The sequence below is a fragment of the Penicillium roqueforti genome (genome assembly GCF_015533775.1).
Source record: "Penicillium roqueforti strain LCP96 04111 chromosome Unknown scaffold_01, whole genome shotgun sequence".
Classification (NCBI taxonomy): Eukaryota; Fungi; Ascomycota; class Eurotiomycetes; order Eurotiales; family Aspergillaceae; genus Penicillium; species Penicillium roqueforti.
In genome coordinates this window covers 3,641,573-3,664,262 of record NW_024067565.1, presented here as the reverse complement: position 1 = coordinate 3,664,262, position 22,690 = coordinate 3,641,573, and the positions used below count along the sequence as shown (strand labels likewise).

At 49.5% G+C, this 22,690-nt stretch overlaps 9 protein-coding genes across 9 annotated transcripts; 6 read left to right on the top strand and 3 right to left on the bottom strand.

The window, feature by feature from the left end:
* Nucleotides 1-443: 443 nt before the first annotated feature.
* On the bottom strand, nt 444-2,827 carry LCP9604111_434 (transcription factor domain-containing protein; the record flags this gene model as incomplete). The annotated part of the gene is made up of 7 exons (XM_039068749.1): nt 444-803; nt 859-1,150; nt 1,201-1,621; nt 1,676-2,412; nt 2,555-2,613; nt 2,689-2,770; nt 2,823-2,827. 7 exons carry the CDS (start codon nt 2,825-2,827, stop codon nt 444-446), a joined length of 1,956 nt encoding a protein of 651 aa, XP_038932982.1.
* Nucleotides 2,828-3,262: 435 nt separating this feature from the next.
* Nucleotides 3,263-4,803, top strand: LCP9604111_433 (putative GTP cyclohydrolase II; the record flags this gene model as incomplete). Its single annotated transcript, XM_039068748.1, has 4 exons — nt 3,263-3,388; nt 3,451-4,407; nt 4,463-4,744; nt 4,798-4,803. 4 exons carry the CDS (start codon nt 3,263-3,265, stop codon nt 4,801-4,803), a joined length of 1,371 nt encoding a protein of 456 aa, XP_038932981.1.
* A 3,928-nt stretch (nt 4,804-8,731) lies between these two features.
* Nucleotides 8,732-9,091, top strand: LCP9604111_432 (uncharacterized protein; the record flags this gene model as incomplete). Its single annotated transcript, XM_039068747.1, has 2 exons — nt 8,732-8,918; nt 9,078-9,091. The coding sequence occupies 2 exons, from the start codon at nt 8,732-8,734 to the stop codon at nt 9,089-9,091; spliced, it is 201 nt and encodes a 66-aa protein (XP_038932980.1).
* A 54-nt stretch (nt 9,092-9,145) lies between these two features.
* LCP9604111_431 (basic helix-loop-helix domain-containing protein) lies at nt 9,146-12,253 on the top strand (the record flags this gene model as incomplete). Its single annotated transcript, XM_039068746.1, has 1 exon — nt 9,146-12,253. One exon carries the CDS (start codon nt 9,146-9,148, stop codon nt 12,251-12,253), a length of 3,108 nt encoding a protein of 1,035 aa, XP_038932979.1.
* A 1,304-nt stretch (nt 12,254-13,557) lies between these two features.
* On the top strand, nt 13,558-13,855 carry LCP9604111_430 (uncharacterized protein; the record flags this gene model as incomplete). The annotated part of the gene is made up of 2 exons (XM_039068745.1): nt 13,558-13,560; nt 13,637-13,855. 2 exons carry the CDS (start codon nt 13,558-13,560, stop codon nt 13,853-13,855), a joined length of 222 nt encoding a protein of 73 aa, XP_038932978.1.
* A 381-nt stretch (nt 13,856-14,236) lies between these two features.
* Nucleotides 14,237-16,269, top strand: LCP9604111_429 (ferric reductase family protein; the record flags this gene model as incomplete). The annotated part of the gene is made up of 5 exons (XM_039068744.1): nt 14,237-14,840; nt 14,898-14,959; nt 15,016-15,601; nt 15,658-15,819; nt 15,875-16,269. The coding sequence occupies 5 exons, from the start codon at nt 14,237-14,239 to the stop codon at nt 16,267-16,269; spliced, it is 1,809 nt and encodes a 602-aa protein (XP_038932977.1).
* A 162-nt stretch (nt 16,270-16,431) lies between these two features.
* LCP9604111_428 (DUF3632 domain-containing protein) lies at nt 16,432-17,384 on the bottom strand (the record flags this gene model as incomplete). The annotated part of the gene is made up of 2 exons (XM_039068743.1): nt 16,432-16,925; nt 16,994-17,384. The coding sequence occupies 2 exons, from the start codon at nt 17,382-17,384 to the stop codon at nt 16,432-16,434; spliced, it is 885 nt and encodes a 294-aa protein (XP_038932976.1).
* Nucleotides 17,385-17,752: 368 nt separating this feature from the next.
* On the bottom strand, nt 17,753-18,590 carry LCP9604111_427 (putative EF-hand calcium-binding domain protein; the record flags this gene model as incomplete). Its single annotated transcript, XM_039068742.1, has 2 exons — nt 17,753-18,480; nt 18,530-18,590. 2 exons carry the CDS (start codon nt 18,588-18,590, stop codon nt 17,753-17,755), a joined length of 789 nt encoding a protein of 262 aa, XP_038932975.1.
* A 1,073-nt stretch (nt 18,591-19,663) lies between these two features.
* On the top strand, nt 19,664-20,701 carry LCP9604111_426 (zinc-binding alcohol dehydrogenase family protein; the record flags this gene model as incomplete). The annotated part of the gene is made up of 1 exon (XM_039068741.1): nt 19,664-20,701. The coding sequence occupies one exon, from the start codon at nt 19,664-19,666 to the stop codon at nt 20,699-20,701; it is 1,038 nt and encodes a 345-aa protein (XP_038932974.1).
* Between the last annotated feature and the right edge of the window lie 1,989 nt (nt 20,702-22,690).

The following is a 22,690-nucleotide window of genomic DNA, read 5'->3' as shown; positions in this document are numbered from 1 at the left end:
CGACGCGGAGTTGAGACACGCAGAGGATATCGCTCACCCTGGCTATCGTCATGGTCACCATTACCTACGACAACTTAGACCCCAGCTACAGTTCCTCGGGCTGCGTCGAATTCCCGAGGTAAGTCGGTGACTCAGTAGTACTGTTGCTTAGACAGACGTCATTACACAGGTGGAATCACCTTTGAGCCTATGTCTGTCTTTTCTCTGGCTCGGTCTCTTGCTAATCATTCATATAGTTGAGAGTTCATGTTCCGCGGGGATTCTACTCCATCCCATAGCGTAGAGAACATACAGTCTAGCCCAATACGGTGGTAGTGAGTGAGACCGAGAAGATCTGACGATGTTGATGATTACCCCTTGAGGTAAATTCACAGAGGCAGATCTATACTCTGATTTGTCTATTCACAAAGCACTTCCGTCACGACTATATACACGGATCGCCCCTAAAACAACCACTGATTAAAGGCAACACCAAAATCCATGTTATTGAAAAAATCCAGGCCATCAACCTCAATCATCGGATCAAAGTCAAAAGCAGAACTATCAAGATTCGAGTCCGGAAGAATGGACTGCGGCTCTAGAATCTCATCGATAATCCTCGAGAATAGCTGACTGGCTCGCTGAAAGAGAGCATAGTTGGCATTATCCGGCCGAACTATAGATTCAAGATGCGAAATGAAGACACTCAAATTGCGGATAAGTGCCGATCTAGATCCCTCGTAGAGGAATGGCTCGCCTGTGCGTTTTTGATGCTGCAAAGCTTTGATGAGTAGACTGGCGCTGGGGAAGCCGTAGAGTAGAACCTGCCATTCACTTAGTATCATGGGTAGAAGTAGCTTCAATTTAGTTAGTACTTACTGTCCACGCAAAATCTGGCCGGAGATCAATCATTTGCTCGCGTTGAATGCCTAATGACAGGACCGTTGATAATATGTCAGCGCTCACGGAGAGCAGTGCTGTGTTTCCGCGCGGATTATTCTTCCCGGCAATGAGTCTCTGAATGAGGAAGTCGTTGTATAGGTATGCCAGATATGAAATAATCATCATGAGGCACACTGCTACGTGTAAATTCTGATCCCAACATTGCGGGCTGTAGCGTAGCCAACCGGGGAGCGAATCCCATGCTAGATGACATCGCTGAGAGATGTTCCTGTATAGTTTCAGCTGCTGAACAACAGTACGGAGAAAGGGATGATTTACTTGAGCATAATTTCCATCTCGGGTGTCACGTTCTGCAAAGAGACCTCGAGAATCTCATCCCGAAATGTACTGATGATAAATCGCACTCGAATCCATGATGACCGCTGGACTACTCCGTGGATATTCCAGCCATTCTCATCAATGCAGTCGCGAGTGTAATCTAGGATTGTTTTATCGGTAGCGAGTGCCTCATCGCTGATATCGAGTGGCATGCGACAATCGGCGTATCGCCATGGTAATCTTGGCGGTCGACCTAAGAATGTGGCGATGCTTTTGTCGAGCTGATACGCTGCAGCGAATTGGCGTCTACGTGCCTCCAAGAGAAACTCGGGTACACCGCTCGATGTCTTGGAGTCACGGTGAAGACCAAGTGCAAAAATGTCAGTTGAAAGCTCGCCTAGTCGTTTCCAACAGGCGGGACCTGAAAGGTGTTAGAAAAGGCAAGGTGACTGATATATTGGAAGACTTAACGAACTGGAGTCGCCATGTACTATATCCGACAATAGGAGAATCTCATGTACCAGCCATACTGTCAGGTCATTGAGCGGTGTGAGAATTTTGCAAATGTGCAGCGCGGCCTCGCTGGCTGCAAGCATCTTATGCGCATATTGTGACCGCGAGGTTCGGCCGTCATCGAACCTGTCACTCGCGAGCCCTAGATATCTTGCCCGACCAGCGAGGGCGCAGAGAAGCCCAATAATCTCCAGGCGGATCGCGGGCCCCGTAAATAGGGTGTGGAAGTCTCGCCCTTGTGTTGCAGACGGAACTTCGAAAATCTCAGATGTGTTTTGTATTATGCTCACTGTCAGTGAAGATGTGAAATCGGTAAGATTACGGTCTGCTATGTTTTCTTTGCACATGGATTTGACCGGTTCAAGGCTGTTGAGCACGAATGGCGCCGCTATAATCGCGCTTTGGCTGAGTGCATAATAATCACGGATTAGGGCCTCAACTGCGGGAAAGTCGTTGAGTGTTAATAGTACTTCGGAGATCTTGTGGACCCAGTAGGGTGGCAGGACTCTCTGGGCAGATTCAATCTCCAGACCCAGACCCTGGCCCAAGTCCACATCCTCGGTTAGGGGGGATACGAAGCTCGTGGGGCCGAAGTACCCAGAAAGCAGTGGTTGGGTACGGGCTATGCGCCCAGAAGAGCTCTCTTGTCCCGCATTAGACACGTCGGGATTGAGTGATGTCTCGGTTGGATGAGGGTTCCTGGGAAACAGCAATTATAAGAGGCTGATATGTATATATTGATATCTATGGAGGTAAATTGAGGCGGTAATTGGCCGCTGGGAACTCAATGGTGTAGACCGCTTGAGAATGAAACAAAGAACTGAATTTACAATTAACATACCTTGCTGATGGAGGTCGATCAAAGGGGACCCCCTCTGCCAGTGGGAAGATACGGCGACCCTTGGCCCTCGTCAGAGGGGCGGGGTGATAGTAACATCGCATAGAGACCCCACGATCTCTACAGCGAGTACATACAGGTAATGCATGGTCGCAGCGGACTTTGTCTCTCCGACACGGCTCGCAGGAGGCTGGTTTGCCATTGCGACGACGCGAGGTACTGCCCGTACACGTCGTTAGCGGGTGGCATTGAAATCAACGAAAGCATTTACCTCATGGGGAGATACAGGAAATCCTGCTTAATGTACGGACTCCGTGGTCAAGGCAAACTGCAATCACCTAGGGAATTTCGGTGTTCGCTAACTCCGGCCAGTTAGATCGAACGCCGAAGAACTCCGGTGGAAACCGGTGGAGACGCCGTATAGAAGCTAGGGAGATCGTTAGAACTTGTATGTACACCATATACCGCCATTCGATTTGTACACGATACTACATGATAACCAAAGCCAAGACATTCAGACGTGCTATCTGAGACCGGTCGTCCTTTTGATTGTATGCAGATAAGCCCCTCAGATAACGTGAGGAGAAGATAAGTCACATGGCCGACTACTTCCCCTCCTCCAGGTCTCTTTCCCCCTCTTTCTTTTCTTTGTAACCTCTCTATATCGCTTCATCCTTCTGGTCATCATCCAGGACCGTATATTCTCTTACCATGTTGAAAACAGAATCCGTCACCAATATCTTGCCCGTACAAATGGAACCATCTACAGCTCCCGCAGCTCCCGCAGCCTCCGCAGCCCCCGCCGACCCCAATCCCCGATACAGCAACCATATTATCGTAAGAAAGATCAGATCTGGGCTGACTTCAATGTCTTCGGATGATGCTGATATCAAGTATAGTTGACCACGTACCCAGGCCAGAGCGGCATTGAGCCCGTCCCTCTGGAGTGGGGCGCTCCCGACGCCAAATCCCGGGGTCCGGTAGTTGTATCCCGCAGTGGAAACCTCGTCAAGCGCCGCAATGCCATCGGCGCCCACGGTGGCAGTTACAGCGTATACAATGCCCTTGCCATTGCCGCTGGTGACTTGGATGCGGATTTCCGACCGGATTTCCGTAATTCTCAGCCGACTTTCAATTTCCCCCCGCAGCCTGCCTGGGCGGATAAGAAAAAGATCGTCTCTATGGATCCTTACGGCCATGACATTGTCAACCAGTTCAAGGAAGAGCTGGAGGCTGGCTGGGATATCCGTCCAACGATGGCAGTCACTCGGGCGAACATGAAACTCGCGGAGATTGCCGATGACGTCAAGAATGGCCTGCTCGAGGTGGACGGGTCTGTCTTGGTTGATTCGTCCGGCGAGGTGCGTGTCACTAAAGTAGCAGCCGAGCCTGTCTGGTATCTTCCCGGTGTGGCAGAGCGATTTGGCGTCGATGAAGGCACTCTTCGTCGGACTTTGTTCGAACATACCGGTGGCAGCTACCCTGAGCTTATCACTCGGCCTGATCTGAAAACATTCCTGCCACCAATCGGAGGCCTTACCGTGTACATCTTCGGCCCACCAGAGCGGATCGCGGACCCTAATGTCAAACTGGCTCTGCGCGTCCACGATGAATGTAATGGTAGTGATGTCTTCCAGTCAGATATCTGTACCTGCCGACCATACTTAGCGTTCGGTATTCGCGAAGCAATCCGAGAGGCACAGAACGGCGGCAGTGGTGTGGTAATCTACTTCCGCAAGGAAGGTCGAGCCCTCGGAGAAGTTATTAAGTATCTTGTGTACAATGCGCGCAAGCGTGGTGGCGACACCGCCGATAAGTATTTCACTCGGACAGAGAATATTGCAGGTGTCCGCGACGTAAGTATCCTCATCATTCCATGTGACTCGCATATACTGACCTCATCCCCTGCAGATGCGATTCCAAGCTCTTATGCCCGACATTCTGCACTGGCTCGGCATCACTAAGATCGATCGCATGCTGTCAATGTCCAACATGAAGTACGACGCCATCGTGAACTCCGGCATCAATATTATCGAGCGCATCCCTATCCCCGATGAGATGATCCCTAGTGATTCAAGAGTCGAGATCGATGCCAAGATCCAATCAGGATACTTCACTACCGGCAAGCAGCTAACGGATGAAGAACTGGCTCAGGTTCGTGGGCGTGGCTGGGAGAAATGGGAAGATATCTCGGTAAGTTGATTGTCTCTAGCACATTGTAGACTCGTTACTGACCATCCCTGCAGCACTAAATTTGCATCGTGCTGCCTAGTCGAGATTGAAGGTTGAGCTCATTTCAGTCTCGGTATTGCTCTTTTAGTTAGTAATTTGGTTAGTGTGATATGTGCATGTATGCACATTATCATAGAGTGCTCTGTCGCAAGATCATAAAGCATGAATCTATATTTTAAGAAATAAATTATGAAAGAGTGTTTGACTTGAAGTGATTGAGACAAGTAACAGTAGCAAATCGCAAGGTACTCATTTTAAGACATTCCTTCCTATATTTGAACGGACTGAAATCCGGTAGGACCTTGGTGGCCTGATCATCGGCCAGACACCGATATGGAGTCTATCTCTTTATATCCCCCCGCACGATGTATTCGGCCAAGGCGCATTATATCCGTTCTGGGTGATCAGCCACCAGGCTGATCCTCTCATCACGAGCAACTGACAAATGAGACTATGACTGCCATATTCTCCTTCTCAAATGTGACATGAAACAGAAATCCCTTCACTGTATACATAGTGCAATTTCGACATCATTTGTGCATCGCTCGATTAGAGCCAAGCAACGACGGAAGGCTTTTCCTTTCAGGCGAGCATTGTCTCAGTAGTTACTCGTCGCGTAACGATTGCAGTGTCGGTGGTCTGGTACAATAGGAAGGATCGCTGGTTCGAAGTAGAGAATATGACGGTAGATGGATTTCATGGTTCCGAGACTCCATGGATTCCCCTGAGGTGGAGAAATAGGGATGTGAGCAGCACAGGCAGGGTTCGTAGAGATCTTGCACACTTAATCGAGAGCCCTGAACATGTGTCGAAGCTGGTCTCTCTAGGGGCTTTGCGCTTGGTAAAAAAGCATGGGAGTAACAAGTTCCACTGGCCCTATCAGCTGCTGTCCTTCGATGAGCCGGTGGGGTCACGAGTAGGATACCAGATCTCAGTTGTGTTGGATAGACCATGGTATATTTCCATCATAATTCACAGGCTTTGTATCTCAAGTGTGTAAGCAAAGCTCTGGGGAAGATGATGATGATGTATAGTCCTCGCCGTCTCACGTCGTCAATCGGCAACGGCATAAGTCATACTTTGTTCAATACAATTAGGAGACATATCATTCTCTGCTCTTCTGCGCCTATCTAGCCTCAATTTCCAAATTCGTTGGTGACTTCTACTGTAACACGGAGATATAAGGTTTTCACATCGACGGGGCGGGCCGTACCGCTCAACTAACCTGCTTTAGAATTTTCACAAATGCACGGCAGTACTCTGTGGCTTAGGAATCCCTAAGGATAATCGAGGCGTGTGATACAAAAGGAACAAACATTCTATTGTGGCGCAGTCCTCTGGTAAATGGTATATAGCGAGCCCCTCCCCGCGTATTCTCATTTTTTTTTTCTTTCTTCTTCATCGTACCATGTTTGGGTGACTGTGATCAATATGACAGTTCACCACAGGCTGGTCCCTGCATCGCACCACGCGGCGGAACAGTTTGTTCAATGGCACTTGTGTTATCGGCAGACGTATTATTTGGCACCTCCATTCGTGGAGAATATTTTCTTTTCATCAATCCTTGAGCCAGTGGCACGAGGTTGGAGAAGAGGATACTGTTGTTGATGTTTTGTCGTCGCGTATGTTTGTACACCAGTGATGCCATAAAGTCCTCAGCCTGTCTACCACTTTCTTTCTCGTGAAGTATTCAGATTGGTCCCTATTCTCAGTCCCCTCCCCATGTTATTGACCCCGTTGAGAACTCTCTGGGCCTTGGAACACGTGCAACTGAATTGATGAGACACCAATCCAGCTGGGAACCTGAAGGAAGATTATCTTGCAGTCCTATTTTGAATGCTATGCAAAACTCATCGGTACCGGCAGGTTTCGAGAAGACAAAGTTTCTCTGCCTTCCCCCTCCACTTTGCGATTTTCTTATTTTCTCCCCTCTCTTCACCTGAATGCCAACCTATCAAACGTGTTTTTTCATCCTTTCTCGGCAGCACAGACGTCGATCCATTAAGGTGGAGAAGGGTATAATGCCCCACAAATGGAGTGCTCTTTAGCATATTTTGTTCATGGTAGTAATACCGATCAAATCTATAGTATCCCATCACTCTATACGTTACACCTTCTCTTTCATCCTTTGAAATCTCAGAGGCATCTTTTCTACCACTCAATTCAATTTCCTGAGCCCAACCATCCCCAAATATCCTGCATACTACAGAGAGGACCCGGCTCGTTCGCTAAAGAGCTCTCAAGAGTCGGCCAGAAGTCTGAATCAAAAATGATAGGCTTCATGGGGACTAGGCAGTCGAGAAGAACGGTACGAGATTCTGAGTGAAGAACAAATACCAAGAGCCCCGACATTACTTGCGCATCTAGGTAGAATATATGAAAACTTGAGACAAATCGCTCACCTTGTTTCATAAAGAAAACAGTTCAACTACCCCCAAAGACCGCGAAAGAGCCTGGCCTTAGCTATAATGTCTTCAAAGGACTCTTAGCCATGGAATTTGATCCCCGGAACTCCATGAAAGTTTTCGACGTGAAGCAGTTGTGGCTTTGTTCACAAAAGTGACATCGAGGATCCCTATGGCGATCTCATCGCCGATGTCGGCCAAATTGTTGAAAATGTAACTCTAACAATCCAGCCAGGTTTTTCTGAAGGAACGGCTATAACTTCCACCCAATACAAACGGGGTCCCACCAACGAGCTCTCAACTCCATGAAAGGCGACCCTTGTGAACTCAAGTCTCATCTCAGCTTGGCAGCTCATAATCGGGCCCGCACAACCGATCTAGGCTCCATGCAACCCGTTTTGTTATTGGTTGTAACAAATGGCCACGTGCTAACTTAGATATAGTATCAGTGAGTTATGTATCAAATCTGTGCTCTGCATTGATAAAATACACAGTGGGGAATGCGCTAGAGAGGCTCAAGCCGGGTGCTCCATACGAGGAGGTCGGTGACGTATTGAAGGAGTCGGTGAGGGGATGATCAAGTACAATCTCTTGCCCGGATGGTACCCAGTTAACATATTTCAGCTCATTGTGGTAATAATGAGATCAGTCGGCGGTTCAATGGAATTTGACGCGGGATGCATATTGTCCGAAGCATCAGACAGAGATTTTCATTTAGCTTTCCAGAAATTGGTCGCGAGAGCCATGTGCTTCTGTCGAAGTGAATAAATATGGACTGCGATACCGGATTCAGATCCACATAGCCTATATTGTACGGAGTACGAGTATTGTTGATTCCATTCGCCTCTTGCGCCGTTGCTCTGGTTCCGGTGCTGCCGACGAGGCAGGAGTGGAGACTAGCACGATCAGATAAGATCATAACACGCCCATTTTTTCCCGTGTCGCCTACCCGCGGGGCGCCAAGACATCACGCGCGGACGTGTTCAGCCGATTCGAGTGCGAGGAAAACGAGAAATGCGGCTCGCTTTGTTTCAGCAAGTGAATCTAAAAGGTTAGGAAGGAGATACAACGCAGTAGACAAAGAAATCTAAAGAAGAGAAGAAGTTGAAGCTCGAAACGTTCTTGGGCACCTGCAGGAGGAGGCAAAGTGGGGATATTGATGACCAATGATAATTGACTTTTGGTTACTGTCACAAAACACAAATTACATTGTTACACGCACAAAATATCATGACTCAGCGTAATTAACGCCCGGGATACCGTCAGGGGTGACCGGAAGTGCGGTCAGCCGCGATCATACGACGAAACTGCCTTCCCCGGCTGCCTGGCCATTCAACCTCCCCTGATCTTCATGCATGGGGACTCTGGCAGTTTAATCACAGTTTGAAGCAATAGCTTGTATCTCTAGGGCTGTCTCTTCCCATTACGTTGTTTCTCGTATTTCTCAAGGCGCATGAGATCCACCTTCTCTTGGAGATCACCTTGACGCCAACGAATTTGGGAATCCACTTGCTTCCTTGGGCCCTAAGTACTTTACGTCTGTATGTGGGTATCTTCCACCCCTGCTTTCTGCTCCTCCAATCGCCTAGCACCGCCCGTGACTGTTACACTCACATCCCCCTCCTCGCAACTCAGTCTTTACATCTCACCTTGCAGAAAGCACGGAGTACGTTCACGTCTATTAAGCTTCGTGCATTTGAGTTCGAGCGTTACACTTGAAGTTGAACCCAGTCAGTATCATCTATCTACCTCCTTAATGCTCTCAGGGATCGCCGCTAGCCTGTCTCGGCCTAGCTTTCTGCTTGCCTATGGCTGTGCAGGCAGCTAGATTCTGTTTTCTTAAAGGAGCTGTGGCTTTTCTGTATTACTGAAACTAACATGTTTATCAGTGACAACTATCTAGACTGCCCAATACTCATTCGGACTTAGACATTGGCCGAGGACCCAGCCGTCCAAGATGTCCGGTCCTAATATGGAGAATGACTTTCAGCTATTTTCTTCACGAAACCCTGGTGGGGATGAGACACGAGGAAATGGTCATTTGTTCACACATCCCGTCGGAGAGAATGTGAACCAGGATTGGACCCAGTGGATGCGATGGGATGAACCAATGTTCTCGGAAGGAGATCAAAAGCCAATGGCCTCATCTATAGATCTACCATCCATCTCCCCGCAGACAGATATGAGCTCCCCAAGTCATTTGAACTACGGGGACTTCTCGCCTAACCTTCCACTCGGCTTGATGGAAATCCCATCCGAGCCCAATGCCGGGAACAACCTTGGGTACACCCATCGCCTGCCTGGACCAAATCGTACGAGCCAGCAGCAACCTTACGGTCTGGTGTCTCCAATCTCCAGTGTTGGCACAAGCCGGAAGCGAAAGACGGGCAGCGATGACGATGCCACCACAGTGACTGGACCAGTGCAGCCGGGCAAGAAAATGCCCGCCAAGAAGCGAGCTCACAACGTTATTGAGAAGCGGTATCGCGCCAATTTGAACGATAAAATCGCCGAACTTCGCGACAGTGTTCCCAGCCTGCGGTCGCCCAAGAATCCGAATGGAGGCTCAGCCGATGATGACGACGAAGCGGAGGGAGCAAATGCTGCCAACAAGCTCAACAAAGCATCCATTTTGTCGAAAGCGACGGAGTACATCAAACATCTGGAAATTCGTAACCAACGCTTGGAAGACGAAAACACCGACTTGAAGAACCGACTCCGCCAGGCTGATAAAGTAGCAGATCAGGCCGCCACATCCTCAGGTTCTGTGTCCTCGCCCAGCAACTACGCCTCGACGGACTCGAACTCCGGTACATCACCTAGTGTCTTTTCTCAGGCGGAAGATGTGTCCAGCGAGAGTTCACCCACCTCTCCGAACCCCCCAGAAGGCCTCCTTCCAGTTCCCGATGCGTGGAAACGTATGCGAGCTGAAACGGCAAAGCAAGGTGTCTTTGCTGAATCATACATCAAGTACCCCTCGTCATCATCCTCATCTCATCAACCGCAGTATGCGAGAGAAGATACCTCCACTCGACGTTCAAGGATGCCCAACAAATATATGCTGGGTGCTCTTGCCGGTCTGATGGTTCTTGAAGGTATGGGCTCTGACGATTCCGAGTCCGAGTCGAAGGGCCTGTTTTCACTCCCCATCAGTCTTCTCGGCCGTTTCCAAACCCCCACACTGGCACATTGTGAATTCTACCTGAAGCAGTTCTGGTACTCGTGGCAGGCACGTGCATTTTCGCATTTCCTCATTCTGGCAACGCTGGTCGTTGGGAGTGCCTTTATCGTTTTTGTCTACTTGTTCAATGCGCAGCCAATCACCCGACGCGGCCCATCCAAATTGGCTACTGAGGGCCCGGCTGCGCCTCTTACATCTAGTGATTTCCGTCGGCAGGCTTGGCTGACTAGCATGCAACGGGTCGGTGTTCCACGTCATAGATTCTTCCGAGAGTGGTATGTTGTTACTTCGAGATGCTTCGAATACGTCTTACGATGCTTCATGGGATGGAAAGTCTACTCATGGGCCACCGGAATCACCGAGGAGGATGAGAAGGGACGAGTCAAGACTTGGGATATCGCAATTGATGCTCAACTCACTGGTGGAGATGCTGAGATCAGCAAGAGCCGCCTTGTGCTCACTATCTTCGCTGCCGGCACACTCCCTTGTACTCCCGCAAGAATGATAATAAAGGCCTTGCATGTCCGCATTCTCTTGTGGAACGTCGGAGAGGCGGGCTCCTGGTCATTCCATGTGTCAAACGACATTGCGCGAGCTCTTGCCAGATTCCAGTGGGGTGTGGCTCGAGAAATCAATTCCGCACTGCCCGAGGGTCACCCTGATCAGCTTCCCCCTCATCTTGCTGCCCTGATCAAACTGGATTGCGAGGATGTCATGATTGACAACATTATCCAGCGTGCTGTGAACCTGACCTGGAATCGACCAACCCAGGAGGGTACTGGCGATGACGAAGTGCTGCTTGATGTTGTGGATGAGGACCCAGCTATTCAATGTTCCCAAGATGCACTTGCAGCTTGGTGGTCCAGTCATCTTCTCCAAACCGCTCTTCTCAACTATTTCGAAGCAAGCGGGAAGGGCCCGGTGTCCAAGGCAAGCCGTGATGCATTCAAAGAGAAGATTCGGATGTCCCTTGATGTGGCGCCGGTGCTTTCCGCCGCGCATACTCGGGCACTCGTGATGAAAGCCGTTTTCTTCGAGCACAACCGCATTGAAAATGTTGGGGCGGTTCTTGCCGCGCTACCGAAAGAGAAGAGAAAGGGAAGTCACAGCCATTCATCCAACTTCCTTGATTCCTCTCTGCCCGTTTCCGTGCGGGATGAAATCTCCATCGCCGTGCGCTGTGCTATGATTGCCACCATTGTCACCGAACGGTCCACAGGTGGTGTCTCCTCACTACCTGACTCCTTCACCATGGAGAAGGCCGTGTCTTGGTTCAATCAGCTTCCGATTGATCCAGTCGAGCTTTCTCTCATCGGTTTCTCGTCTGTCTATCATCTCCTACACCTCCTCGCCTCTGACGTGGATTACATTGCGTCATCCGATTCATCCCCTTCGGCTCCAGCCTCGGAGGCGGCTATCTCTTCCGCAGACGACGAAGCCGAAGAAAAACCCCGTCCGAATCAAAAGCTCTCCCTCTGCCCCCGTGACATTCCCAATCTCGGGCGGGTATCAGCAGAGCTCATATATTGGGCCCGAAATGCCTACACCCCGGCTTTCTACGGCTTTTCATCTACTCTCGTCGAGGTGATTGTCAACTCGTGCACAGCAATCTGCCAAAATGCAGGCATCAATGTTGAAGATTTTGTGCACACCGCACCTGACAGGGCTATGTCTAAGAAACGCAGGACCCGTCGTCGCAAGGGAGAATCTCAGTCATCCGAAAGCGACGCCGATCAAGACCTGATTGACTATCCTGTCGAAAGACCGCCTCTCCGCCGGGCACGATCAGCTAGCAACGACACTGGGTATGGCAGCCTCTCTGTTGAAGAAGATGGAAGGCCAATACCTCATGCCCCTTCCAATGTACAGGAGGTCCCCAGCTGAGATGTCTAATGATCCTAGGACGGGTGTGGTGTCACTTATGCAAACCCAATAATGACGGCGTTTTCGGTTTTTGTATTTCTAATTGGTTATGGTCAAGGCCTTTTGGTCATGAGAAAAAGGGGGAATGGAATAACCCCAGAAATAGCGTATTTGTACAGGCTCTAGCGCCAACTAGAATGGCATTATCATAACATAGTTGATAATTGATATTTGAATGAATCCATTTGTGCTGTATGAATAGAAGATCTCTGGTCTATAGAGCCTAGGCTCCTAATAGAACAATTCTGCATTCAGCCTGTTCTCAGGAATCAGTTTTTACAGGGGATGGCTCTACAAGAACAGCGAGATTTGCGTATGTTTCCAAGTTGTCTCCTTTCTGACATGCAACAATCCATTGTCGGCATGCCATAGCCACCATAGAGGTCACAGCTCAAGGGATCTGATGATTCCGGTATCACACCGTTTAGTTATCCCGTTTTGGTATGTACTATGTGGTATTTATATATGTTTGGAGCAATCTAGACCTGAGGACCTCAGGATGTAACAGAAGTAGAAAAGACAATTACCAACTTCGCCCGTCGCCCTTTGCCTGTATCAGCTTCGGTGGTTTAATAGTACATTAGAGAGATAAGCCTCATCATTTGAGTGCTGGAAACAGTGCACTAAGTAGTATGCAACGAAACTGGAATGTAAGGCATCAACTTTATTTCGCCAGGACGCCAAGGCCACCAATCTCATTGCCGTGGACCTCCTGACTCCTGACCTGTAGTCTGGACTCTGTAGTCACGCCACTAGGTACTGAACTTTGACTCATCTGAAATATTCCGTGAAGATCATGATCATGATCATGTTCCTTTCTCTTACACATCGTGACATACTCAGTTTTCCTGGGGCAGCCCCGCTACGACCGTCAACTTACCCTGAAGCGGAATGCTTAGCGATGCTTGCGAGACTTGGCTTAATGGAGCTCACTGACTGGGCATGGAGGCCGAAAGAAGTCGTTTGGTAATTGTCCATCTGGTGTCATTCTAAACACACGGACCTCTACCTAGAATCTCTTGAACCAATTCAGAAGTCTTTGCGCCTGCAAGTCTGACCATAGTGTACTATGGCGTCATATATATAAGGTTCCAAGACTACTACGCTACAGCTTCCTCTAACTTGACCATTGTCTCTAATGTTGCAGTTGCATCCCACTGGACCGAGTGTCCGGGGTTCGAGTCTACGTTAAGCATCTTGCTATTGAGGATTCAGACAATTGCTCTACAAAGATCAAGCGAAATTAACTCTCTCTAGGAACCAAAATGGTTAGTTTTGAATTTCTCATCTCTTTGTTCCTATCTCATGACTGATTGGGACGAGGAATGCTGAAAGTGACAGCAGTGCAGGTATCAACATTCCGTTTCCGGATTGCCGAACAGTAGCGGCTCCGTCTCCACGCCTATCCCCGTGTTCTTAGAACACCCAAACATGCAAAGATTACACAGTCCGCCACACTATGTCGAGGTCCACATGCCCTTCGATTTGGTCATGACAGGGCACTTCCCTGATATTTGGAATTCCTCACCACTCAGCCTCGTCCATCATCTCCACTCAGAATAGAATTAGCGTTGCCAAGATCCGTTTCGCCCGTTTCGACGTTACACTGGCCATGTGAGACAATTGTCTACGCTTGCCTTGTAAACGTGAGGGTGGGTTCGTCCGTCTTCACAGAAAATAAACTTGCGGGGCCTCCAGCGGTCAATGACGGCATGTGTCTATAGCTGGTATGGAAACTAATACAACGCCAATGATGCCCACGTCTTCCTTTTTCCCCACGCGACCCGAGTATCCTTTATAACACTATCCCGTTTAAACCTTGTGTCCTCCCTTTCTTGGTCTTGAATCCTTGAGGGTTAAAACTCTGTTCATTGTGGTTGACGATCGACGATCCCTGTGCCTGTGGACCTGACCTTGAGCTCCCCTTGCCTGTTTAATGGCACGATGGGTGTGGAACTCAAAGGAAATGGCCGGGGGGAGCCGCCTATGAACCCCACGATTGCGGTCCCTCTGTTTGTTGTCGGCGGACTGATAGCTTTTTTATTCGTCTGGAAGACTGTCATTCGCATCAGCCATCGTCGACGATCAAAGGCTGCACGGCAAGGAAGCGACCAGACACAGCTGTGCCAGACAAGTCGGTTCAAGGCGGCCCTGAAAAGGCATCTGCTGTATGCCCCGATATGGGGCAATCGCCATAGTCGCGAATTCCGCTTCTTGAGGCTTCATATGGGATCTCTTCCGCTACGATTGGAAGTGATTTGCTTGCTGATCTATATCAGCTTGAACATAATCTTCATTCTTGTGACAGTCGATTGGTGGCTCAGTGATTACTCCAAGAAGATGTTCCAGCTTAAGTACGCCGCGGGCCATCTGGCCGTCATGAATACGCCGGGCTTGGTCCTAGGCGCAGGACGCAACAATCCTTTAGTCCAGCTGTTGGGGATCTCGTTCGATACGTTTAATTTCATGCATCGTTGGGTGGGACGGGTGATCACAGCCAACGCCGTCATCCACATGAGCGCCGTGTTGGCTGACAAGGCTTCTACACGTGAGTGGCCTTGCACATATACGGCTATCATTCGCTAACATGAAACCTTGAACTCAGATGGCACGGACTATGTTCTATATGTTATTTGGCAGAAGAAGCTTTTTATATGCGGCCTTCTGGTATGTGATGCAGCCCACCAGCACTTCACATGGCCATCTAACATATATCTCCGTAGGCCATCATTGGATTCCTTTTTATTTTCGTTCAATCTCTGTCGCCGGCCCGACATGCTTTTTACGAACTATTTCTTCACCTGCACATAGCCCTGGCTGTATTTTCCTTCGTGGCGCTCTGGTATCACCTGCAAAACCTACTGCAACAGCGTGTGCTGCTTTGCACCTTGATCCTGTGGGGTCTGGATCGTGCAGGTCGACTTGGGATATTGCTTTGGAGAAATCTCAGCTCGCGTCCTACAACTGCTACCGTCGAGGTTCTGTCTGGGTCAGTTGCTCGTGTTGATGTGGCCGTGGCTCGCGCATGGCGTTTCCGGCCTGGGCAGTATATGTACCTCTACATGCCGTGTCTGGGCTTGTGGACTTCGCATCCCTTTACGGTTGCGTGGTCGTCAACGGGTTCGTTGAATACGAACGAGAAGCGCGGCTCGGGTGGCTCTATGGATGCTCTTACTGGAGCCTCGGCGACGACAACCATGTCTGTTCTAATCAAGGGTCAAGACGGATTCACGAAAAAGTTGCTCCAGAAGGCAGAAGCCTCCGCCGAGGGACGGATTCAGGCTATGGCGTTGGCGGAGGGGCCATTTGGTATGGATTCCTACCCATTGGTTGTTGATATTTGAAACATGTTTAACATCTCACAGGTGGTATCCATTCTCTCACCTCATACGGTACTCTCCTATTGATAGCCGGAGGAATCGGCATTACCCACCCGATGTCATATTTGAATGAAGTTATCGCCACGTTCACGGAGCAAAAGACAGCTACCCGCAAAGTGCATCTAGTTTGGATCGTCCGCAGTCTCGGTATGATCAGGCCCACCCGTTCCACATAAATAATCGCCCACTAACATATGGAAAGACCATCTCGCATGGATCCAAACATTCATGGCCGAAATACTAGGGCACGAATCCCTAAGCCCAATAAACTCGAACGGGCACTCCTTCTTCCAATTCCCACGCCTCCTCCTGTCCATCAGCCTCCACATCACATCACACAAGGATGCTGTCGAGGAATATGTCCCTCAGCCAGATTCGCTGTGGATGCAATGTGCTCCGCCTGGCGTGCCGGTCAGCATCCACCACGGTAAGCCGTGTATGCAATCCGTGCTAGAGAAAGAAAAAGAAGACCAGATCGGTGCGATGGCGGTTAGCGTTTGCGGTCCTGGTGGCCTGGGTGATAGTGTGCGGGAGGCTGTTAGGAATGTACAAGGGGAGAAGACGGTTGATCTGTTTGAAGAGACTTTTTCATGGTAGTGACTTGTGTTTCTAGATAGCTTGTGTTTGGCGTCTTTCTATATATAATGTTTGAACTCTAATCAATACCCTGTGAGGTTTAAGAATCGGTCATAAACCGGTTTGAATGTTTGTTTTCGAAACCGACGTGTACATTATTACAACGTAGTATTTTGTAAATGCTTAATTGGATGGTATTTCATTACTCATTACACGCTCTATTTTGGACAGAGCCCGGTCTATCAAATCTTCCACGAGTTCCTTGCCCGGTCTGCAAGCGGCCTTCGCGTCACGAAGACCCTGCACCCATATATCCCATCTTTCGCGTTCAAAGCCCTTCCACCCGCGATCTGAATACAATTCTCCCGGTCGACCATCATATCTGTTGTATTTGCGGCCGTTGAGTACATTCTCCCAGAGTCTATCACCGGCACAGATTAGCCAGTAGCACACACCGAGCAGACCCGCCGTCGAGGCAATATGTTCAGAAGGAATGCGCTCTTCGAACACATGACGCAGTCCACAGAGTGCCATGTGCGATACATCCATAGCATCGCTGATCGACACCTGCAGGGAAGTATACTCAACCTCAGCCGCCTGCGTCACTTGCGCGAGGAAGATATTGAGCTTCGCCCATCTGATCTGCTGATCGGGTTCCATATCCGGGTCACAGATTTCTGCGAATCGACAGGTCAGCACTACAGAAGAAAAGTACAGAAACAGTTTCGCTTTCGCTTTCGCTTACGTGTCATCCGGTCTGTCCATATTTCGGCGACCCAGAAATTCAGCGACGGCAGATGTGACCAGACTCTGCTTCCATCTTGTGTTTTTAGGATCAAGCCCGTTGACGAATCAACGGCGTTGTACAGCTTCAATTCTCCCAGGAACTCAACCAGCGGTCCATACTGGGTTGTATCGATTTGCATAGCCAGCTCGATGATAGCTATGAACGTTACGGCGTCGGCTTTCTCGATGCTTCCTCCCGGCCCGTAGTCTTCCAGTCTGTCCATTGTCGTGGTGATGACCCATTGCACGGCATCCTCGACCGTGACATCCCCGTTGACAACCGCCTCGAACAACTTGAACTCCTCGGACTCATCGGCCTGCGTGAGCTTGAGCGTTTCATCCCATGACATGATGGATATTGGCAATTCGTTTTCTTTTGCGGAATATGGGCAGAGGGTGAAATTTCGAGTGGGCCGGAATTGGCTAGCGTGGCTGAATTAGGGCTAACCTTAGAAATCTCTTACCGATCGAGTTGAATCTATTAATAGGGAGTGTTGGAGATGGATATGATGAGTACATATATACACGAGGCAAGGGAATACCAAGGCTGGCAAGTGGAGCCAAATATTGGGTCTTGTCGATCTCTCTGCCCTCTCATATCTTAGTTCAAGCCCACGCTACCTCTCGAGAGAATACAATTTGCCGAACTTTACATTTCCACTTATAATCTATCTCATCTATTGAAAAAAATAAAGTGTGACATAATATAATTCACTCCTCACTGAATTCCACTTTCACTTTGTGCAGCAGCCCACTTGAAAAGTTCCGCGATCGAGTTACTCACAGCAGCCGTCCGAGGAATTTCATGTCCACCACCATGATCATAGGTGCGACGTTTCGTCGGTTCGCAGATACCGGAAAGGTGCACACCAGCCGCCCAGCGCGGATCCTTCGAGCCGTAAATATGCACCGTGGGAATATTAATGCGGTAGGGACTAGTAATCTCCTTCCGCACTTCATCCTCCGAGAGCCCGCCGTTTACCGTCTGAAGCCCAGTCCAGCGATCCGCACCCTGAGCCAAGAGCGCCGACGAGCCCGCCTGTTGAGCCAGCGCAGCCCGGGATGCAAGATCCCGATCGCGCGCCTCGGCCGAAACATGGAAGCCCATCTCCTCCAGCACGCTCAACGAGGCGCCACCGCAGATAAAAACCGCCGCTTTGAACGGCGGCGGGAGATGCGGTGTTTCTTCCTGGTGGAAGAGGAGAGCACTGGAGCCTAGCACGCAGCCCTGCGAGAACATGAGCGCTAGATCGTATGGGCCGTTCTTGGCGATGTGCTCAGTCAGCCAGTTGTAGGAGGCTCGGACGGATTCGACGCTATCATTTTCCCAGAAGGAGTAGTACGGCGGACTGTAGAAGATATCTATGCCTGCCGCCGGGTCACTCTTAAATGGGCCATCGATGAAATCAAATTGGATGTCATTGGGGAGTTTGGAGCGGAACGTGGCTGGGCGCGGTTAGTTGGAGAGTTGGTTTGGGACTGCGGGGGAGCTAACAGATCTGGGAGCGGAAGATAGCGCCACTGGTCCCTTTTCCGTGGAGACAGAGAACCTTCATGATTGTCTTTTTCTTGAAGTTGAAATAGAAGTCTGGGAGGAATTCTGTCGAGGAGGGGTCGTCTATGCAGATAAGCACTAACGTACACTAACCGACTTTGACGGTCTGACCCCGCGATATCCCAACCCCCGACGTCTTGTCCTGAATGGAGATTCGAAGACGGCGAATCCGTTGGTTTGGACTCGAATAGCTATATATACGTCTGATGGTTTTTCTCAAATTGCGTGAACCCTGTTTTTGCTCGTGGTCTTGGCTGATACCCCTTGCGCTAGCTAGCGAACCTCATTACCTCATACTTATACTGGCGTCAGACATCTCAATATAAAATCTCGAGAGACTGGAAGATATGGTCTTCATCGGCTGGTAGTTTGTCTCTCGGTCTGCTTCATCTATCAATGCCTGGTATATGTCTTTCTGGCACTTGATTCCTAAATCGGATTGCAGTTAACCGATTTTGATAGCAAGCTCGTTGAATGTGCCTATTGGTGCAAATATTATATTAAAAAGTCGACCATTCCTCTATCAAGAATAGACCATTGGGCTACGGTATATACATGTTTCTTTCATATATGCCAAAGCCATCCTTCGTTTTAGGGAATGGATGACGCAATATGAACACCCTGAATGCGTCCAATCTTGGCTGCACGACTCGTGTTCATGTCAATGATCCCTGTGCAATATCGAAGACCGGTCAAGAGACTGAACCAAGGCAGAGTATCAAAGGCCTGAATCGAAAGATGCCCAATTTCATGGGGGTTCTCCCGTAAAAGCTGTGTAGCGTCTTGATCTGGCATGTGTGGCACAACAATAAAACAATGAACTGTTCCAGGGGCAACGCTGTTCACCAAGGGCTGTGTAGAGAGGATGGCGGATAGACTGAGACGGAGTCGGTACAATATTTGTGACGATCAGTGATTGCCTTTCGTCATACTTCAGGTTTGTAATCAGAGCATTTATAATCAGAGCACTATTTAACTAACACACACTCTATATCCTCCCAATTCTCCAAATTCCCTCTTCTCAACTGCATTCTATATAATTGCTTCGCTTCGCTCCGCAATCAACTACCCATCATGAAGGCAGTCATCATCGCTCAGCCCAAGACCGAGGGTCTGGTCACTGATCGACCCATCCCCAAGCTTCGCGATGACTATCTACTCGTCAAGACCGTCAGTGTGGGCTTGAACCCCACCGACTGGAAGCACGTTGCCTACCTTTCTCCTCCCGGTGTTCTCGTCGGATGCGACTATTCAGGCACCGTTGAGGCCGTGGGCAAGGATGTCAAAAAGGATTTCAAAAAGGGTGACCGCGTATGTGGCTTCGTGCACGGCTCCAATGCAGTGCAGCCCGAGGACGGCACTTTCGCCGAGTACATCGTCGCCAAGGGCGACTTGCAGTGGAAGATACCCGAGAATATCAGCTTCCAAGAGGCCGCCACCCTCGGTGTGGGCATCAACACCGTGGGCCAGGGCCTGTACCAGAGTCTGAAGCTTGCCCTTCCCACCGACCCCATCAAGGATGCCACTCCCATTCTGATCTACGGCGGCTCCACCGCGACCGGTACCCTGGCTATCCAGTTTGCCAAGCTGTCGGGCTACAAGGTCCTGACCACTTGCTCGCCGCACCACTTCGATTTGGTCCGCAGCCTAGGCGCCGATGATGTCTATGACTACAAGGACCCGCAAGCCCCCGCTAAAATTCGCAAGGATACTGATAACAACCTGAAGCTCGTGTTTGACTGTATCTCGCTCGACTCCAGCGCTGCGTTTTGCGACAATGCTATCTCTACCGATGGCGGCGAGTACAGCTCTTTGCTGAGCGTCAAGATTAACCGTGCCAATGTGAACGACCGCTACACCCTGGCTTATACCACTATCGGCGAGGCATTCTCCTTCGGTGATACGCCGATCCCCGCCAAGCCGGAGGACAAGGCTCACGCTGAGAAGTTCATTCCCATTGTCGAGGATCTGCTCGCCCAAGGAAAGATTAAGGCCCACCCCACCAAGGTCGGCGAGCATGGACTGAAGGGTGTGATCGAGGGTCTAAAGCTGCTCAAGGAGGGCAAGGTCAGCGGCGAGAAGCTGGTCTACAATGTCTCCGAGACCCCTTGAATAAGACACTACTAGCTGTCTACCGGATGATTAGGGAAACACGAAGCCATGGTTATTATTCCCACATTGTTGAAACGAGTTTGATTTATCCCTGCATCCAAGTCGTATGTTCCCATTAACATTAGTTGAAATTGACATTGTCAATGTAGAATCTTCCTAAAACAGCCTTGAATTGCCCACTTGTCACCTGCCCCTCCTTCGTTATCTCAAATCTAATTACTAATCGAGCCATCCTCCTGCGTTTCGTACAGGGGGCCCCTAGCATCCTCGCATCAAATCCCACTTCCAACTAACTGTTCTCTTGCCAGCTCAGACTAGTTCCAAACCAATTGCGATGATTCTAAATCGAACCTTTGTTCAAACACATCTCGGGAAGCAGATCAAAACTGATCATTTAACGTTGACTAAACGTAAATTCTTCATAACGGTCTTTACCCCACTCCAGGTTGATAGTTGATATTGACATCGGCAACTGGGGTAGCTCCCCGAGGTCAGGCCAATGGCCAATTGGATCACTGTGTCTGCATTAGGTTTAGGGAAAAAAACATGCGTGGAGACATAAAACATACGTAGCCTTGTCTGATACCTGGAGAGATAATTGGTGTCCTTGACGGGATAGACGGACTGGGATTCGAGAGTAAGAATAGGTTGATCAGTAAATCATTGGCAAGCTATAAATGGACACGCACTCCGGGGCTATGTAGGTGCCTAGCACGATGACCTGCTTAGTAGTTGACATTGAACGTGGACTGCCTCAAGACTTCTCAGATGTCATTAGATTTATTGCCATGTTCATTTCATTTTAGGGTATGAAATATTAAGTCCCGGCGAAATTACATGCTAGTTAAAGACATATGAAATGATTTCATGCTGGAAAAATAGATATAGACGAGAAAATGAATGAATAAGAAGAGCACGTTGAACGCCTTACAGGTAGCAATTCATGACCAACTTGGTGTTAGATAGTTAGCCAAAATATTCCTAGATCACTTCAGTTCCATGCTCGCGTTAGTACTAAGTGATAGACGCGTAAGAATTACCAATCTTGCCCGCATCTCAGCATCCTCTAGAGTAAGGCCCCTCCCAATGCATAGGAGGTGGAAGACCGAGAAGGATTTGGTATCTCAGATCGTCAAAACCATACCGGCAGCCTCTATTTTGCCCATAGCAATACCAACATCAGCCCTTTTGAGAGCAGGTAAATCATTGACACCATCTTCCGTAATGAGACAGGATCGGTTGCTATCGCGCCGGATCGGTTCATCCTGATCTAGAGGGACCAACTCCATCGATCTCACCTAAAGGAAAGGTCCATAAGCACATCAAACGCTCACGGCTACTGCCTCGGTCCGCACGCGAAGAGGAGGAGCGAGCTCGCAATCAGGCGTGCCGGTTCGACCTCCAGTACAAATTACATCTGACAAACGGACCCTTATAGATTCATCTCGAGAAATTTGAGAAAGAGGCGATCCGTCAGGAGGCTGCCCGACAAAGTATCACCCAGGAAGGGGTCGGAACCTACCTCCGAGGCGCAAAAGCAGGAGGATATGAACGTTCTACTGGCCCAAATTCTACGCGGTGGCTACAGGTTCATCACGAATACATCCTGGAAGGATCAGGAGCCTACAATTCTTACCAGATCCTGGCAATCGAGAAGGAACTAACAACTGCCCAATGGTAGAAAGGGAGGTGGACGCTCTGGAGCCTGGGAAGTAATAGGGACACCCCGAATGGGAATGGGTCAGATGAGCTCCTTAAGACTGTACGGGGATCAAATGAGTAGTTCTGCTAAAACGATATCAAGGCGAGGCCCTCAAATCGTAGGCCTGGTTACGCAGGACTTCGCGGGGATATTCAAGACTCATCATCGGCCAGAGGTATCTTGTATACTATGCATAGCACGCAAAGTCCTTGCCCGCCATCCGATCGGCCGTGTCTCGTGGGTTTGGTTTTCTGTTTCATCAATATCGAGATGAGGAATAATGGTGT